At 38.0% G+C, this 20981-nt stretch overlaps 1 protein-coding gene across 3 annotated transcripts in view; it reads left to right on the top strand.

Moving 5' to 3' along the window:
* TMTC2 (transmembrane O-mannosyltransferase targeting cadherins 2) overlaps positions 1 to 20981 on the top strand; it is a 369071-nt gene that overhangs the window by 144012 nt on the left and 204078 nt on the right. For all 3 annotated transcript variants that reach the window (XM_038383409.2, XM_038383382.2, XM_043492681.1), the window contains exon 2: positions 1929 to 2499. In XM_038383409.2, the coding sequence (XP_038239337.2) occupies positions 1929 to 2499 (571 nt within the window). The remainder of the gene's footprint in view (positions 1 to 1928; positions 2500 to 20981) is intronic.

Raw genomic sequence — 20981 nt, 5'->3', positions numbered from 1 at the left:
TCTCTTTGTTAAGCTAAATAGATTGAGCTCCCTTAGGCTCTCATTGTAAGGCATGTTTTCCAATTCTTTAATAATTCTCTTGGTTCTTCTTTGAACCCTCTCCAATTAATCAACTAATTCTTGAATTGTAGACCAGAACTGGACACAGTCTTCCAGTAGTGGTCATAACTGTGCCAAATAGGTTTTATAACCTATCTAGTCCTTCTTGATATTCCCCTGTTTATGCTTCCGAGCGCCTCGCTAGATCTTTAGGCCACAGCATCACACTAGGAGGTCATGGTCAGTTGATTATTCACCATGATCCTCAAGTCTTTTTCAGGGTCACTGCTTCCCAGAATAGAGTTCTCCATCCTGTTAACTGTGGCCATTAAATAAGACTACAGTGGAACTAGGATTCCATCCCTTCTCTTTAGAGAGCAGGACACTCTCTAAAAATGGTTTTACAAATTGTGAAGCATGTGAGTGAAGTAAAAGGCATATCCATCTGCTCCTTTGCTCTGGGGTGTTTTCTAACAGTCATGTTGTGTCACTGGAAAGAACTGTGAAGTGATTTTTCAGTTCACTGGTGCATGTGTTTTCCACAATATATTGCAGCCTCTTGGTGAAAATAAATGTGATTTGGCAAATGAATTGCATTAGCTGTGGCCTCTTCGTGTCATGTGATGTTTTTGGTAAATGTCTGGGGTTATCTGTTGTATAAATTTGGTCCCAGTTGGGAAGGTAGGCCCTGACACAGATGTTTCTATAACTAGCAAATATGAACTCAGAGAGACTATCACTGACTATATTCGTACAGCTCCTAGTACAATGGAGCTTCGACTTGATTGGATTCTAGGTGCTACTGTAATATAAATGTTTAGTAATAATAATAATAGTATCCATTCTGTGTTTAATAGTTAGAACAAGGCATCTTGAAACAAGAATTTTATAAAAATTGCTTCACATATGGGGGCAAGCTATTATTTGCACACTGGCCATCTATTTAAGCTGTGTGGGTCTTACACCTTCTCCCATATTGTGATGTGTAAATACAGATTATAGGATTGGTAAGAATAAATAGTTTTGTAAATGTTATGGTGGTCAGGTTTCTACTTTAGCTGAATGTAGACATGCAGACCGCGAACAGATAAAACTAAGCTCTTACACTAAGTTTCATTTTTTACAGTAAGGTAGCCACAGCATAGAATTCATAGAGTAGTATATCTTAAAATGTAAAATATAAATCTTATAAATTTAAGATATTCGAAGAAAAGGTGGAATTGTATCCTTAACACATTCTGTATTCTGGCCACACCTAAGGCATTATCTGAGAATTCTATGTCAGGCAAAATATATACAGGAAAGTCTATGAACGGGCCAATGTAGAAGCACAAAGTATGCATAGATCTAGTGACTTCATTATTGTAGTTATTGTTCATCCATGACAGTAAGAATCATTCTAACATCTAATTTAAAATTTGAGTATGAAAGGCCAGCTGGGGTTTTAATGCTGAATTGCTCGAGGATCAGTTGTTTCAACAATGTTTGTCAGTTTGTCAGTTTTTTCATATTTCTTTTACATTTTAATTATAACCCATCAAATCTTAAGCGATTGCTCATGGGTTAGACTCAGATGAATGTCATCGAAGGGTGTTTTATTTAATGGCTTCAGCATAACATCTGTTTCTAATGTTTTAAAAGCCAATTTATATGGAAATTTATTTTAGAAAAAGTCAATAGATACAGACGCTTTAACACCTCTTGTGTTCTAGTAAAAATTCAGACCTCAAAGTAAAATAGCATTGACATAATGCCATTTTCTTGCTTGCACAACATAAAGAATAACTAAACAAGGACCTGTTTTCATTGCCATAGCAATATGATTGTATCTCTTCAGTTGTGTCTTTCTGACTGTTTGATTCATTTCTTTCTTTTTATTTTTTTAATAGCCGAGCTATCAAGACAAACCAGGATCTTCTGCCAGAAACCCCCTGGACCCACATATTCTACAACGATTTTTGGGGAACCCTCCTCACCCACAGCGGGAGTCACAAGTCGTACCGACCTCTCTGCACGCTCTCCTTTCGCATTAACCATGCCATTGGAGGCATGGAGCCTTGGAGCTACCACCTTGTAAATGTCCTGTTGCATGCTGCAGTCACCGGGCTTTTCACAAACTTCTCCAGAATCTTGTTTGGGGATGGATATTGGACCTTAATCGCAGGCCTGCTGTTTGCATCTCATCCCATCCATACAGAAGCAGTGGCAGGAATTGTGGGGAGGGCTGATGTTGGAGCCTGCTTCTTTTTTCTGCTCTCATTGATGTGTTATGTTAAACATTGCTCTACAAGAAACTACTCAGCCAGCACTTGGGGCTGGATCTTGGGGACAGGATTCTGTGCTGGCTGCAGCATGTTGTGGAAGGAGCAAGGAGTGACTGTTCTAGCAGTTTCAGCAGTTTATGATGTCTTTGTGCTTCACAGGCTGAAAATGCACCAGATCATTCCTTCTATATATAAAGTAAGTAACTCTCTTCCTGCCTTAGTTATTTGTTTTTATAAAGCAGCAATCACTAAACTAATCAGATACCAACTTTATCTTCAGGTATGGCTTAGCAGCGAAAAAGCACAGATACCTTATACTGAAAGTATAATTAAAACCATTCAGTATTTTTTTTTTGGGGGGGGGGATTAGTGCCTGGCATTTAAACCATGTAGTATTACCCATCTTTTCCTGGTGGGGATGTATTTCATTCATTTGCTCCCATCTCTTCTAGTCTTTCCACTCTTTACCATCTAGCTCTTGGTATTTAGCTCCTTTTTCCATGCTGTTATCTCCTTGTATCTTGTCAATTAAGCTTACTGTGGTTGAGTATGCAAGTGCATCAGCTGATATAAATCTACAAGCCTCCCTGAAGTAAAGACAGAGCACTTAATGTTCATGTTCAACAGAAATACACAGGACCTGAATTTAGGGCTCTGGCATATTTTTCCCCATAGTAGGAGCTGCCATGCAGATGTATTACAACCTTCTCCAGAAGAAATATTTCTCAGAATGGAACTAGTGGCTAACAAGCAAAACTGAGAAGTCTTCTCTGTTGTTTGCATTAGAGCAGTGCCTAGAAGTCCCATCTGAGACCAGGGCTCCATTGTGCTTGGCACTGTACAGAGTAAGAGAAAAGCTGACCAAAATTTTTCTGATGAATCAATTTCCCATTGGAAAATGCAGATTTGAAAATATCAAAATGTTTCATGGGAACATATCAGCTTCACTATTTTTGATGGTAAATTATCAAAATGTTTAGTTTCATGAGGTCAAAGCACTTTGTTTTGACATCTGATATTATAAAAGTCTAAATGAAGCCCTTCATCCTTATTGAAATGAATTACTTTGGAAATTTTGTTTTGTGGGAAATTTTGAAATTTCAACTTTTTGCTCTAATTCAAGACAAAAAGAAATTCTGAAATGCTTGAATTTCCCACAGAATGGAAATTCCAAGTTTAAGTCAGCTCACTTTAAGAGACAAGTCCCAGCCTTGATGGGTTTATGATGACAGGGTAGACAGAAGGTGGCACCTAGCAGTCTTCTACTAAACTGGTATGAAGTGTCAACTTACTAACTAATGTCAACTTACGTTAAACACTTCGTTTACTCAGGTGTTTGTCTGAGAATGTCAGAACGCTTCTGAGGACAGTTGCCAACTTTCAAGCGGTAAATAAGCACACCGACTTTCACAATAAGCCAAAAATCAAGCTAATCCCATTTCAAAACAAGGCCAAAACAAGTCAATCCCTAAGAACCCCAACACTCTTTGTGACTAGATTCCCCCAGCGTGCAGTCTGGGACTGTGGTGGGCCCACTGTGCACCCCGACACTCTCCCCACGCCTTACCCCTGCTTACCAAAAGCTGATAAAAAAAAAAAAGCAACAAGCTACAAGCCAAAAACTAGCAAACAAGCAACTCACAAGCCAATAACAAGCCCAATTTCTGTGTTTTTTCTGTGGGTTTGGCATGTCTGCTTCTGCAAGCCAGTGAACAAATAGCATGCGTATACTAAATAGTGACTTGTGTGGAAAAAGAAAATGTGTATGTGTATTTAACTGCAATTTGCATTTTAAAGTTATATGGTGGAAATTTTCAAATGTTTGGTATGTAATTCTGTAGTCATGTTTGAAAATGTCACTCATTATCCACAGAAGAAAATAAGGGATAAAACTCTATTTTTATTCCTACTGTGTACATATTTCCTAATATGTCAAATTTGAAATACATTTTGTTGGTCTTCCTATCTAAGCTAAACCACAAACCCTTTTCTCTTCTTATGATCAAAATCCTCTCATGGATCCTTCTCCCAATTCTGTCTTCACACCTGGACTAAAGGCAAGCTGTTGATGATTGGTTCCATGGACTAACTAAAATTAGGAGAGTCATGAGGAGTCGAGATGGAAACAAACACAGTTTTAGGCAGGGGATTCTCTGCTCAATTCTATCCCATCCACTTCAGCTTTGTATCTGTGTAATTTATTTCCTTTTCCTGAGTGGAGGATTTCATATTTACCGTGGAGTATCAAGTCTGTTTGTTTGTTTGTTAAATTTATGTTGTTTTTTTGGCAAATAACACTGAGGCTGTTTTGTTTTTGAAGATTTACACCACATGCACAGGGAACATGGCTCATGGCAGCACTTCTCAGGAGAGCAGAAGCTCAGGGCTGGGTTGCTGCTATGTACAGGGCTTTGTCAGGAACACATGAGGAAATGAATCTGGATTATGAGACATTCAGTCCTGAATCCAATCCTTCTTAAAACCTATGTGTTTGGGGACAGGACCACCACACCCATTCATCATCCTGTGTGTTGGATGGGATGTCCTTTCAACAGCCTTGCTCTTGTACCTATAGAGTGTGAGAATTGTGATGTCCTTACCACACTGGTGCAAATGAAAACACTCTGATACGTTGCCAAACTTGCTCAGTCAGCATCTGAATTATCATATGAAATAAATCTATAAAACTAGATATAGATTTGACTTTGAGGTGTCCAATGTGCTAATAGTAATAGAACTATTGACTTTTTGTAAATATGGATGAGTTGTCACTGTCCCTAAAACCTATTCTTCCTTCATTGTCTGCGATCCCTGATGCCTGGACTTCTTTGATGTTTGGTTCTCTCTTCCTGTGTACTTGCTTCTGTTTTGGTGGTGTTAGCAAATTCAGTCACAGATTAATTTAGACTAAAACTCCAGGCAAAGGCATGAAGCAGCAGTACTGGTTGTAGAGAGACACTTTAGGTATATTGTGTTTCAAAAAAGCCTCTGGACAACACACACATATCCTGAACTGGGCAGCAACCATAAGGCAGTACCACTGTTGGAAGGTTAAATGCTTCTTGATTTCAGATCTCAAAGTGGAATGCAATTTGGATGAAAGTGATCATGAAATGATGGATTTCACAAGAAAGGAAAGGAATGTGAGAAGCAGAATAAGGACAATGGACTTTAGAAAAGCACATCTTAACAAACTTAGAGAATTGGTCGGTTAGTAAGGTCCAATGGAAAGAAAATCTAAGGGATAATGGAGTTCAGGAGAGCTCGCAGTTTATCAATGAGAATATTAAATGCACAACTACAAACTAACTCAGTTCAAAGGAAGGATAGGAAGAATGGTAAGAGGCCAATAAACTTCCATCAGGAGATCTTTAATGACCTGAAAATCAAAAAGAAACCCTTTTTAAAAAAAAAATGGAAACATGGACAAATTGCTAAGGAGGAGTACAAAAGTATAGCACAAGCATGACGGGACAAAATCAAAAAGGCAAAGACACAACATGAGTAGCACCTAGCAAGGGCCATAAAAAGCAATGAGAGGAGGTTTTTTAAATACATTAGGTGCAAGAGAAAGACGAAGGAAAATGTAGGTCCTCTACTTAGCTTGGAAAGAGAGCTAATAACTGATGACATCTAAAAAAGGCTGAGCTGTTTAATACCTATTTTGCTTGTCTTCTCTAAAAAGGTAAATTGTGACCAAATACTTAACACAATTAATATTAAGAATGAGGGAGAAGGAACAAGTCAAAAGAGGGAAAGAACAGGTTAAGGAATATTTAGGTAAGTCAGATGTATTCTAGTTAGCAGGCCCTGATGAAATTCATCCCACAGTATTTAAGGAACTAGCTGAAGCAATTTTAGAACTGCAAGCAATTATTTTTGAGAACTCATGGAGGATTGGTGAGGTCCCAGATGACTGGAGATAGGCAAACATATTTTTTTAAAAGGGGAACAAAAAGGACATTGAATACCTAGACAGGTACTGGAACAAATTTATTAAGCAATCAATTTGGAAGTTCTTAGACTATAATAGGGTTATAAGGAATAGCCAGCATGGATTTGTGAGGAGCAAGTCATGCCAAACCAACCTAAATTCTTGGACAGGGTTATGGGACTAGTGGATGGGGGGAAGCAGAAGATGTTTTAGATCTTGATTTTTAGTAAGGCTTTTGGCACATGACATTCTCAGATGCAAACTAGGGAAATGTGGCCTGAATGAAATTGCAATAAGGCGCATCCCCAACTGGTTGAAAGACCATAAGATAACCTTAAGAGTAGTTATCAATGGATCACTGTCAAACTGGGAGGGCTTATCTAGTGTGGTCCCTTAGGGGGTCAGTCATAGGTCCGGTACTATTAAATATTTTTCATTAATGATTTGGATAATGGAGTGAAGAGTATGCTTATAAAATTTACGTATAACACCACACTGGAAGAGGTTGCAAGTACCTTGAGTACATGATTAGAATTCATAATGACCTTGACAAATTAAGAGAATTGGTCTGAAATCAATAAGATGAAATTCAGTAGAGACAAATACAAAATACTACACTTAGGAAGAAAAAATCAAATGCACAAATACAAACTGGAGAATAACTGGCTAGGTGATGGTGGTGCAGTAAAGGAACTATCTGGGGGTTATAGTGAATCAGAAACTGAATATGAACCAAGAATATGATGCAGTTTCAAAAAAAGACTGTCATTCTGGAGTTTATTAACAGGAGTGTTATATGTAAGACACGGGAGGTAGTTGTCCTGCTCTGTTTGCACTGGTGAGGTCTCAGCTGCAGTGTGTCCAGTTTTGGCCACCACACTTTAGGAAAGATGTGGACAAATTGGAGACAGTTCAGAGGAGTGCAATAATAAATCTGACCTTTGAAGAAAGGTTTTAAAAAACTAGGTATGTTTAGTCTTGAGAAAAGAAGACTGAGAAGGGACCTAATAATCTTCAAATATGTTAATTGCAGTTAAATTGTTCTCCATGTGCACTGAAGGTAGGACAAGAAGTAATGAGCTTAATCTGTAGCAGGGGAGATTTAGGTTAGATACTAGGAAAAACTTTCTAACTATAAGAAGCTCTGGAATAGATTTCCAGAGGAGATTGTGGAATCTTCCTCACTGGAGATTTTTAATTATTTTTAATAATTTGGACAAGTTCCTGTCAGGGAGGATTTAGATGTACTTGGTCCTGCCTCGGCTCAGGGGTCTGGACAAGATGGCTGGTTGAGTCCCTTCCAACCATACATTACTATGATTCTGTGATTGTGAAGAAGTAGAAGCAGCTCTCCATACTACTACTTGGAAGAGAGAGCGCACAGTTTAACTATCGATTGATTTATTTTCATTTTGTTTGGCATCTCTGGACTCATATAGAATGTATTTATTTATTGATAGTTTGCAGTAACCATATTGAGGTAATGTCAAAACTCTCCAATATAAGTCCCAAACCAAAACTTTCCTACAGATCCTCATGCATTTCTAAGTGTTAAACAAAAAAAAGTCTATCTTCCTATGTAGTTTTCTGGATCCCATCACTATGAAGCACTCAGATACTCTAATCTTGAATGAATTTAACTTGGCCGCATCTCCAAGAGAAAAGGTAAATAAGGAGCTGAAACATGGAGAGAATAAGTAACTTGCTCAGGATCACATGAGCAGTCAGTAGGAAAACCTGAAATGGACTTTTGGTCTCCTGAGTCTCCATCCCATGCCTTAAACAACAAGACCATCCTTTAGGTCACAGAATAGAAGTCAGGAGATCTGGCTTCTTTTCCCTCTGCCTTGAACTTCCTATGACTTTGGTTAAGCCAACAAATCTTAATGCCTCAGTTTCCACAGCAGTAAAAATGTGGAAAGTACTTCCCTATTTGACAGTGGCGCTGATTAGAAATCCATGGATTCAGCGGAGCACAGATATTATTCTAAGTGCCATAGGAATGTCTATACATAAATAAAAATAAAATAAAATCACACCATTTGAATGCTGTGAAAAAAAATGCACCTCTTCCTTCTCTAATATCCTCACGTACTTCTTTAGGCAGCTCTGCTTTGTGTCCCTCTCCTCAGGCAGAGTGCTGCTTGTGCAGCAGTTTCCTCAGCACCAGAGAAACTTCCCTTCAGCCACCTAAACTCCCAAGTTGGCTCCTCAATAACTAATATCCCAATTTCTCCAGAGAGGCTTAAATTAGGGACATTTTCTATTTACCTTTCAGGGTTTTAATTTCTTTTTTATAAACGACTTGCATTTTATAAGAATACATTGTCATGGAAGATAAATGGCATGTCATTGATACTGGGAGTATCTCCTCAGGCTTGAGTAGCAGCTGCCTTTTATCTTCTGGAAGCTGCCAGTCTCTTCAGCGGCTGTTTGATAGCCTGTCTGTGCTCTCCTGCTTGCCAGTTCTGGAGCAGAGGCTTCACTTCTATTGAAGGCCAGCAGGGCCCTTTAGTTCTGGTTCCTGAGCACTGTATGGGAGTTAGGATATGTCTACATTGCGTGGGGGTGGGCGTGGTGATTGCAGTATGTGTGGATATACCTGAGCTAGCTTTAATTTATCTAGCTCAGGTGCTGATAGCAGTGAAGCTCTGGCTTCAGCATGACCGAGCTGCCTGAGTAATTACCCAGGGTTCCAGGCAAGCTTGTACAGCCCATGCTGAAGCTATGCAGCCATGTCTTCACTGCTGCCGTTACCTGAGCTAGCTAGACCAAAGCTAGCATGGGTACCTCTACACAAGCTACAGTTATCCCCCCATTGAAATGTAGGCATATCCCTAGAGGAGTGAAATTTAATTCCCCTGTGCAAGGGAGAAATTATTGCAATTTAGAGAAGAAAATGTAAAGTTAAAGGAAAACAGAGTGATAGATTTAAAAGCCAAGTTAAAGCAGACAAGTGACCTTTATCTAAAGGTCCACTGTGCTGTGCTCACTCTAATATTACACAACTCAGACCTGCATAGCAGCATTAGAAGCCGTTTCTCAACCTTTTTGTATTTCAGAGTGCACTTTGAGCCTTACCATTAACCCTGTGATGAGATTGAAATACTGCTCCCCTGGAGGGCTGGAAATAATTTTCTAGACATGCTGCAAAGCCCTGTTGGTTGGCTATTTTGGAATAGCTGAGGCACTTGGATGTGGGGCTTATTGTGGGTTCTGATTTGTAATATGCTTGCTGACCAGATGTTGGCATCGAGGGATGGGGGAGGGAGAGAAAGGCGAGAAAGTTGCTGCTGTTTTGGTTTGAAATGATTTTTGTGTGCATCTTCTAAAGTAATATCAAGGATGACTATAGCCCAGGATAAGTTTTCCTAACATAAAGAAAAGGAGTACTTGTGGCACCTTAGAGACTAACAAATTTATTTAAGCATAAGCTTTTGTGAGCTACAAGTGCTCCTTTACTTTTTGTGAATACAGACTAACATGGCTGCTACCCTGATACCTGTTCTTAACATGAAATTCTGGCCCCACTGACATCAAAGGCAAAGCTTCTATTGACATCAGTGCGGCCAGGATTTTACCCCTTTTCTTTTTGATATATTGGACACAGTGTCCAACCATAAGCTGTCCTATGGGTTGTGACAAAACGGAGTCAGACAAACAAAAATGGGGAAAGTTTGAGATTTCTCACTAATCTCTGAATTATGGATTTATTTTTAACTTATTTATTTTACGTCTTGGTTTACCATTGTTATGGGCTCTGGACAATATTCTCTAGGCAAGGATTGCAAATATCCCAGAGTCATCACTTTCTGTACAATCCAAGTTTTTATTGAGTTATTTATTTTAAAGTTTCTAACTCTTGTGATTGAAAAGCTAACTATCCACATGTGAATCGAGTGTGGCCAAAATAGGGATTCAGGCTGCAGACATACCACTTCAGTGTCTCTGCTGCTGCTCACAGCTTTCCCAGGCTGGAATATAGTGAAAACAGACCAATATCTCATCAGTTCTTCACAGTTGCTGCTCAGAACACTGTGGACATCATAGAAGTAGTGGGTAAATTTAATTGTGCTATGTTATTTGGGAAACTCTGTGTATGCAATGAAAGGAAAGAGGAGGGAAGTTGAAGAAAAGAGGAAACAGACATTGAAGAGGACAATTCAGGAAAAGTTATGTTGTTATACACACATTAGAGGGAAAACATAGAATGAAGCTGGAAATGGAAAGAAAGTGGTTGTATGAGATGGGTAACTTAAAAATGTATTAAACTAAAATGGTGACTAACAATACACATAGTATGTGATATTATTATGCCAAAATATTGTGAGTTATGGGGTGGAAGGAATAGAGTGGAAGGAAGGCCTGGTGCTTAGGGTGTCAGCCTGGGACTTCGGAGACCTGGGTTGAATTCTTGCTCTGCCACTGGCTTCATGTTTAGTCCTAGGCAAGTCACTTAGTCTGTTTGTGCCTCAGTTCCCCATCTCTAAAATAGGAGATAGTAGCATCTCTTGACCCCACAGGAATGTTTAGAATAAATGCATTAAAAGCTGCCAGGTACTCAGATATTATGGTATTGGGGGGCCTTTAAAAGTGCCGAAAATAGATAGGGAATGTGGCATTGGGAGGTGTCAGCACAGGGTATTTTTCACATTAGTTTTAGTCCTTGGACTAGTTGGTGTCAGGTAAATATTCCAAGCCTGGTCCCAGATAAATGTAGCATTGCTCTATGGCAGAACAGCTAAAACCTGTATGCTGGACATACTCCTGTTATCGTGATTGTGTGACTAGCTGTATTGCTGATTTGCCATAACAAATACATTGCAACATTACCCTGTGAATTTACTGAAACCCCCAAGACTTCAAAACACTGCTGTGGTGTGGTAGCTGCAAAGCCAGACCACCAGCAAAGCAGATAAAGTACTGTCTCTCTCTCTTAGCATCTATTTGTATACATTTACAGTTTAAGTGTACAGTGAATTTTTTTTCCCTATAGCTGTCTATTAAAATCTAAATTCTGCTCCCTGACGCACAGGAATGGATCTCATTGGTTTCCATGGGAGATGCATGTACAGAGAAAGGGGTAGAATTTGACCCTAAGTGTTTACCTTCCTTGTGCCAAATGTTGTTGCATCCCATTCTGGGTGTGACATGCCAGCCCCTTTGGCTAGCTGAAAAGTCTGTCTGAAGCCCAATTTGTCTTGGTTATCTATATTATGACTAACCACTCATTGCCTGGTTTCTTCTTCAAATGCAATCTAAGAGCATGTTTACAGTTAAATCCAGCATCTCTTGATGGAAGTGTACTTTGACACAGCTGTAAAGGAATCTGTGAAAGTGAGAACAGTCAAAAAATTAACTGAGTGGGGACAAGTCGTCAATTTGTTTCATGTAAGTATGGAAGAAAGATGGTGGTTTCATTCCCAACATTTTTAGACCTTAAGCCTTTCACTCTAACTCAAGTAGAATGTAGATTGATTGATTTGTCATGTATCCTATGTATCAAATGATTCTACATGTCAGCAGCTAGACCTGCATAAGTTAAATCACCACAAAATATGGAAAAAACCCAATACGGGAGAGAGCTGTGATGAAGCTTGTAATTATATAAACTATGCAAATGCACAGAGGCCTTATTCTTTTGTACTTGCAATCCTCAGCCTGAGAACAGGGCCATTAATCAAATTCGCAGTATGCAGTCTTCTGTCCAATTAGTAGTATAAAGCTAATTTAAGCCCCTGTACGCTGCCTCTTTTCCTTTCTTTTCTTTTTTTAGGTAGCGAATGGAGCAAGGCAGTGTTAGTGGCTAAAAAGAGAGGGAGAAAGCAGTAATGTTAGTTCTTGGTTGGACCATAAATAATATAACAAAATAGGTTTCACTTAGAGCTTTATATATACAGATACTAACTAATCTAAATGTGCATCACATATGTATTCCAATGCTTCAGTATGGTAATATTTTTCTAGATCAACATATTGTTAATACTGGGGACTGGTATATTGAACTAAGGAAACTTCTCTTCCCCATCTCTCATTTTGATTAAAAATCCTCCTGGGAGCTCTGTCTCTCACATATGGAATTAGTTACTGGTATCTATAGATTGATATGAACCACAAATGGAATCCTAGGATGCATTATAGAACCTTTTGTGCAGTTACCCTCATTGCTATAGTGTTCCTTTTTTTTTAAATGGTGGCTTACATTCCATTTAAAGTAACAGTGGAAACCTACTGCTCCATGAATGACATGGTTAACTGCCAAATAGAACTTACTCACACTTATGGTCAGGAGTAACCTTTGTTGTGGTTGGTGTGCGCCATGATCATTTGAAATGGAGCTTTCTGTGCATTAGATAAAACCTAATGATTTTTCAGAAGGCTTGAACCTGAAAAACAGAACCATATTTTGTGGTTGGGTATGCTACAGTCAGCATTCTTATTTTACTGTTTAAAATAGCTGCATTTTGAAGGACATTGAAATTAGCTCAATCTCAAAGTAAAACACCCCCTCTGATTTAAACTTGCAGTTTATTTTTCTCTTTTGAGAAGATTCAAACCATAGCCATTTAAAAAGGTCAACCTTCTTTTTTTGGGGGGAGTGGGGGGTGGAGAGGGTAAATTCCCTTGTCTGGCTTCTGTCATTTTGCATCACTGCCTTGGCATCATTTAAAATCTAGCCTTTACTGATCTGAAGAAATAATAAAAAAAAGCCTCAGATTTAATACAATATGTGACTCAGTCCTTGCTTCTGAAAATTTCATGTTGGTGGACTCTTGCTTTGCTTTGATCCCATTACAGGACAGGAACGTACTGTATAATCATATATTTAGAACACATGCTTTTCATAATGAAAATCAGTTCGAAACTATCCCCATTACATGCAAAAAGAAAAGGAGGACTTCAGCACCTTAGAGACTAACAAATTTATTTGAGCATAAGCTTTCGTGAGCTACAGATGAAGTGAGCTGTAGCTCATGAAAGCTTATGCTCAAATAAATGTGTTAGTCTCTAAGGTGCCACAAGTCCTCCTTTTCTTTTTGCAAATACAGACTAACACGGCTGCTACTCTGAAACCTGTCATTACATGCAGTGAATGACTTTTAGTTGTAAAATGTCGCCTGACCTCTTGCCAGATCTTTTCATCTAAATAAAAACTGCACATGGAAGTCAATAAACTGTGATACACGAGTTTTGTGTGCTACGTAGGCTTTTGTGTTTGCGGAAGTAAACAAAAGATTCGGAGCACTACTGTCAACTGGGGATTTATTTAGTCCCTTAATGTGCCTTGTATTCAGAGCTAGTCAGCTGGGTATTAATTTTTCCAGAAGTTATAAACCTTTGCAAAACTCTGAAAGTGCTGAAACAAATACGTTCTATACACTACATGCATTTCCTGATGCTTCAGCCCTACTCCTGACTCTCCACTCCTTTGGGTGGCAGCAGCAGGGAACCTGCAGTCTCCTCTCACTCATGTGAATAGATACTTTTTTGTCCTCTTCATTTCCAAGTGGCTGGTACTGCTGTTCCCCAAAGCTCCCAGGCCCCTTTCTTCTTCCAGACCCTGAGTGAGAAAGGAGGATTGGGACCTATTGGCCGACTTTTGAGAGCTGCTAATCTCCTGCAGCTCCCTTTTGATTTCAGTGGGACTTACAGGTGCTCAATGCTTTTGAAAATGAGACCATATTCAGTACCTATTGTGTTATGCGGGGAGCTTTCAAATGTTGACACAGTTACAGGTATGCCTGAAACAAATCTCTCAATGCCAATTTTTAATAACACAATGTGGATTTTTAAAAAAAGATTAAACTCTTTCAGTGCAAAATTGTAAGGGTTTTTTTGGATCAAGTTTTTTTCTTTAATACCAAAGTCTTAGTACATTTGCTGTAGTTGCTGCTGAGTTGTGCATTGCTTTGTCCTCTCACTTGCAAGTTCAAACTAATATTTTGGAAGTGGGGAAAAAGGAAATGACTCCTTTGATAAACTAATAATCAAATCTATAATGAGAGACATATTTTTGATCTGAGCAGAGGATGTGTAGAAGCAAGTTTAAGTTTAACAAAGCGGTCAGCTGCTGGATGATGGTTGTTCCTATCTTTGGCATTAAAGAAGTTTTGTATTGTGTGTCTTAAGATGCAAAACTATGGAGCCAAAGGTGGCACGTGAGTTGATTTTCAGTGGCACTCACACTGCCTGGGTCCTGGTCACCAGTCCAGGGGGCTCTGCATTTTAATTTAATTTTAAATGAAGCTTCTTAAACATTTTGAAAACCTTATTTACTTTACACACAACAATAGTTAAGTTATATATTATAGATTTGTAGAAAGAGACCTTCTAAAACGTTAAAATGTATTACTGGCACACGAAACCTTAAATTAGAGAGAATAAATGAAGACTTGGCACACCGCTTCTGAAAGGTTGCTGACCCCTGGTATGGAGTGTTCTCTCACTCCTGCCATTGGCTAGGGATCTCTTTTGAAGCATGGGGTGAGAATATACTTTCAGGGTATTTGCACAGTTGATGTTAATTCTTATTTTTCATTCTGAGGTTATATACCAATTACCAATATCAAGAACAGTGTGGCTTTTTTTTCCAGTCTTGTTTAACATGTAGGGTATTGGTGGACTGGCTACTTGTCACAGGAATTCAAATAAACTTGGCTTTCTTCATAATAAAGTGTATGTAACATTTTAAAAATGATGACATATAATATTTTGGTCATTGCAGAACTCCTGATAGCAGTACTAATGGGGTAATATGTCTTCAGTAGCTTTTGGTATTCACTTGATGCTTGAAAAATATTTAACAATTCAAGTAGCAAGTGTTTATCACTAAACTTATTGTAACATTAAACAGCTATGTTTCAGCATGTTTTAAGAACATTTTAGATGGCAATTACTCTCTGTTTAAGTAAATATTGTATTTGCATAATGGAAAGACTTTTAAATGCCTTAGAATTTTGAGATCTGGGCATTTCCTTGTGCAAAATGTTTTTAATTAAATATTATTTATATTTTGTGTGTTTGTGAAGGGAATCTCAGGCCACTAAATGTTTGATAATGAAAGTGGGAGAGGTCAGATGGGTAGCTATGTACTTTTAGAGGGACGTAAAACCATATTTAACTTTTACAGACATACTGCTGTCAAGGTTTCAATTCTAAATTTGTTCATGAACTAGAAAAGTCACCCAGGGGACCAGTCCTCTTGCTGTGGGTCACAAAAGAAAACAACAGCACGGGATTAAGAATGTAATGGGTTATAGTTATCCCTGGTATAACTCCCCTGATGTAAGTGGAGTTGTGTCAGAGATAAATTCGGTGCTGTGTGTGTAAGATTCTGTCCTAGTATTTTGCCTAAAATGTATATACTTCTCTTCATAAATGATTCTACTGTTTGTATTACATTCTAAGTAGCAAATCATGGATTTTTATGTCTATCCCCTCCATCCAAAAGAAGCCCATTTTTACCAATATTTTCAAACATGAATGCCTAACTTTAAACTCCTAATGTTGTATTTAGGGACATAAGTGGCCTGTTTATAAGAAGTGCTGAGTAGAGTGGATCAAAATATTTTGACTAAACATTTGTCAATTGAAAAATGCCACTTTTGTCAAAACTGAAATATTTTGTGGAAATATATCTGGTCCTGGATGGGTTAGCTGGACAAGAGACTGATTCTGTAGCCTGGTGTAGTGGTTGGGGCTCTGGTTTAGGAATGTAGAAGATCCAGATTCAAGTGTCTATTTTGAATCAAACAGGGACTTGAACCTAAGTCTCACAGATTCCTAGTCTAGGATCCTAACCACACCAGGCCCTAGGATCTCTCATATTTCATGAAAATTTTTGCAAGGTCTATTTGATATTCTACATCAAAATTAAAATAAATTGTGAAACTGTGAAAAGTTATTTTCCAGCCAGCCTGAATGCTGAATACTCACATCTCCCTCTGGACCCCTTGCACCATTGTAAATTACAGATAACTAAAGAGGCCATAGTTTGTGTCTTTCTGAGGGAAGTGTAGTTGGCAATAGAATCAGAAGAACAAAAAAGCAGGTATACGTAAGCAATCTGGTCTCTAGTATATGTATGGCACTTTGTTCAAATGAGACCTGAATAAAACTCAAGTGAATGGGTAAAGTGTTCTGCTGATCTTTCTGTGGATCCTTCTGATCCACCCAGAATACCACATCTTGAATGGATGATCTTCTTTTTCTGCCTTGTGTGCTTCTGCCATCAACTTTCCCATCGAGCATGTTTCTGAGTACATTGCCTGCTGAAACTTTTAAAACATGCAATTCCATTCAAACTTTTCTTTTAATAAGATCTCTGACTAAAAAACATTTGCTGCATTCTAATACTTTTTAGTTGGTTACGTGATATATCCAGAATATTTTCAGAATTCTTCTATCACACCATAATTCAAAGGCTTGTAGTTTCTTTATTGTTGGTTGATGGATTGTCCATGTTTCACATCCATAATTTAACACAGACCGATTTTAAGATAAGAGTCAGAATTTAGTCTTTAGGTTTATGTTCCTTCTCATGAGATGTTTATTCTCCCAGAATGTGTTTCGCTCTTACTATTCTGGTGTTGACTTCAGTATCCGATCTTCCATCTTCTGTAATGAAGGTTCCTACGTAGCAATAATTTCTCATTTGCTGTATTGCTGAGCTGTTCGCTGGAAACTTGCATGTTTTTCCTAGGATCCTGGCATACTATCATTTTTTGTCTTGTCCACATGTAACTCCAGACAATATTCTTTGCCATATTCATATATGATCTCCACTTACCTCATCAGACCTTCTGAACTAGCCCAACAGCACTGTCCTCTGCATAGCTAATGTTGTTCACCCATTTCCCATTCATCTTAATATTTTTCTTCTGTTTCTTCAATTAACTTAACCAAACACTTGCTATAAATGCTGAATAAAGTTGCTGACATTATACAACCTTGTCTCCATCCTCTCTTTGATCTCTATTAGATTTTCATTTTCATATCCCATTAAAGTTGCCTTCTGATTCCAATATAATTGTTTTATTACGTGGAGTTCTTATCCATCAATCCCTATGGTGTTTAATATGTTGAGCAATTTGGAGAGGTATAGTCTTGCAAATGCTTTTTGAAAGTCAATGAAATGCAAGTATACTGATTTCCCCATTTCAGCTGATCTTTCTGATATGACCTACAAGTTCATAATGGCGTTTATTATGCCCTTTCCGTGTTTGAAGCAATATTGATATTTGCTTATTTCCTTATCAGTTTTTCCTGGTATTTTGTCTTGAACAACTCACAAAAGTATCTTAGAGGCATGAGATACCAGGCTGATGGTTCTGTTGTCTTTACAGTCCATAGCATTGTTCCTTTTTGGGGATTTGGATAAACAGTGAGTTTGTAACATCTTCTGGAAATTCTTCTGTTTCAAACATATTCTTCATTACCTCTGACAGGGCTTACAAGTCTTCATCCCCTATACTTTTTAACAATTCAGCTGGTATTCTATCACATCACAGAGCCTTGATTTCTTTGTCCATTTTTGGTGGGCTTATTTGATTAGTATCCAGTGCAGGTTTTTCAGGCCTATCATCACCATATAGTTCCTTGATATATTCTCACCATCTTTAGGGTCTGTTGAATACTCTCAATTTTTGTCCTTAAGGGTTGTATTGATCATGTTTCTTCTGCAGTTGAAAGCCCTTATCTTTTGATTCATCTCACTTTATCTTTATCCAGTTCAATTTCTTGCATTTCTCATTCAGCCATTCAGACTTTGTTAATCTGCATTAATTGTTTATTTTATTTCATCGTTGATATTCTTTTTTTTCCCGGTTGTCAGTCTTTGTGCTCTTTACTTTCCTTCTTTTGACCGTCAGAGCAATAATTTAATCTGTTATCCAGGGGTTTTTCTTAGGTAGTAACTTCTTACCTACATATTTATCTGCAGCTTTTTTGATAGCCTCTTACAGATGTTCCCAAATCACTTGGTCTTTGTTTTCATTAATGATCCACAACACTTCTTCTTGGTAGTGACTTATATCTTATGATTCTTCAGCACTTCAGGGTTCCATCCTCTGTAACTTTTACAGTTTGATATTCAGTCTCATCAATATCAATCAATGATCTGATCCACAATCCTCACTTGGCATAACCTTAACCTTCCAAACACTGTTTCTATTCCTATTATTGAACATGATAAAAATCAATTTGTTTTTTATACATTCCCCCTGGTGATTCTCATGTATGCCTTGTGCTTCTCTTTTTTGTTCAGAATAAGTATTGCAGATAATGAGGTAATGTTGATTGCAGAATTGTATGAATCTTTCTCTTCTGTCATTTCTTTCAACAAGGCCAAATGGGCCAACTGCCAAACGGATTATTTCCTTTCCTACTTTTGCATTCCAGTCTCCCATAAGAATTACCACTCTTTTTCTTTCCGACACTAATTTCTATTGCCTCCTCATTGTTTTCTTAGACTTTTTTTTTTATATCCTTGTCAGAATCTACAGTTGTTGGAGCATAAACTTGAATAATAATTTTCTCTATTGGAGTTGCTTTTTCACTATTATCATTGTATGTCAGATGATAGATTCTCTTCTCAGTCCTTCCAGCTATAGTTCATCTACTAAAATTGCCACTCCTTCCCTATTTTGACATCTACCTGTATGAATAACTCTGTATTCTTTGCTGCTTGGAAGACTTGTGACAAAGTCCAGAACATCTCACTTTGTCCCATTATTGTAAAGTCTAGCTTTATCATTTCTCTGCACATGTTGTTGGCTTGCTTCCCGGATTGCAAATTCCATATGTCCGGCCATGTGGGGTATCAGTTTGCACTAAGGGTAAATCAGATTGCATGTCAGTTGTGTAATACTAGGTCGGGTTATCATGGTATAACTTTGAAGCTAATACTCCATAAGGGCTCCAAGACTCAAGTGCAGCCAGATTTTTTTTTTTGGATTGGAACCCTAGCCTTTAGCCAAAAGGTTTGACCCACAAGGCAGCAAGGATTTTGGCAGGCATTATTTTCCCCCAAAGTATGTTGAATGATCTGTGGTGCTGATTTCCATCATCAGAGCATTGTGACAGTTAGCAAAATTCTTCCATTAACTCCAATTAGAGTTTATGGTGCTCAGAACATTTGAAACACAGGCCACTGATTTAAGTGCCTAACTTCAGGCAGTGAAGTTTCAGTATGTTGATGTTTGATTTTTAGTAGCCTAGGTTAAGATTATGACAAAATCAGAGTCCAAATTATGGCTGGTATTCCATCTATAATACATGCAGCTCTGCCTTTTTAACATAATTACATGTTATACAGATGGATTTCATAAAGAGTTGTGGGAATTAACTTTGAAGGATGGGGGTTAATGGGGAGCATGTCCAAACCTCAGACCAGGAGGGCATAATCCAGGATCTTTCAAAAGTTTGGCCATCAGCAATATTGGGGTTTTGTTTTGTTTTTTTTTAAATTTCCTGGCTTCTGGTCATTTTGTTTTCCAGCTGTAATGTTAAATGATTACATATACTCTTCACTGCTTGGCAATTCTAAACATTAACCTATCTGGACAGTTGTATTTTTTTTCTTTATAATATTACAGCTGTGTGTTGGCTTTGCATTGAACCAGTGAATTGTGATCTAAGGTGGCAGGCATTAATTGAATGAACAGAACAGTATTTAGCACATCCACTTTTCTTTCTTTTCCCAGCGGCAGTCTGAGTTCAGTAAGGGGAGGAAGGGAAATATACCTGCAGACCTGAAGATGACTACTTTTTTCTGGGTCAACGGTCAAAAGGGAATTTTCTCAGCTTATCACCTTATGTCCTTTTAAAACAAACAAACCCCCTGATGCTTCTATAGGCAAGCAGTACAGATGGAGAAGACAAACAGTCTCTGTATTTTTGTTCTCAGGCTTATAGGAAACTAATTAAAAATGCATTTAGGGAAATGGTGGTAAATAAAATTTGCCAGAAGGGTACATATTTTCACTGAATTTGTTCACTTTGTGCTCCTAAATATCAGAGAGAGCTTATGTACTTGTTGTGATTGAAATTGTAAGGCTTGTATAGACATGTGCAGTCCACCTATAAGCCTGTGGCTTGATTGTGTTGTGCCAAAAGGATCTTTCAGTTACACCAAAGATCTTGCTTCTCTCATCCCTATAAAATATGAAAATATATTCCCACAATAACAAACCCTTATGATTCCCACAATAACAAACCCCCTTAGAAGTAAGTGGAAAGGAATATTGATATAATAAAGGAATCAAGCAGAGGAAAAGGTCTGTATAAATTCTCTCCCACCCTGAAAAAACAAAACTCCTTTTCTTTTTTTTTATTTTTTCTTTACCCTTTATCTGTGTTAATCTCTGGCCTCCTGTGCTATTGCAGAGCTCAACAATGAGACATGCATCAGGAACAATGTCATTTTGTTAGCAGGGACTGTATTTTTAAATGTTGATATAGATTATAGCTCCATCTGACTTGGAGATTTTTCTCTTAAAAGACATTATTAAAAGTGGCAAAACACCACCAGAGAACAGCTCTTGTGAGTTTCAAAATAGTAGTAATGCCGCTTTCAATCTTCTTGTAAGTGCAGTGTTTGCTTCTTTGGACTACTTTATCTCTATAATTTGGTTTCCTATAACTAGAAACTCTAGGGGAAACTCAGCATTATGAATTTTGTTGTCTTTTACTGCTTAATTCATTCATGATGCACAGATGTGTTTAGTACTTACTCAGTTCATTAT

Source organism: Dermochelys coriacea, chromosome 1 (assembly GCF_009764565.3).
Source record: "Dermochelys coriacea isolate rDerCor1 chromosome 1, rDerCor1.pri.v4, whole genome shotgun sequence".
Classification (NCBI taxonomy): Eukaryota; Metazoa; Chordata; order Testudines; family Dermochelyidae; genus Dermochelys; species Dermochelys coriacea.
Note: the sequence above shows the minus strand (reverse complement) of the source record. Positions and strands in the feature narration are given on the sequence as shown.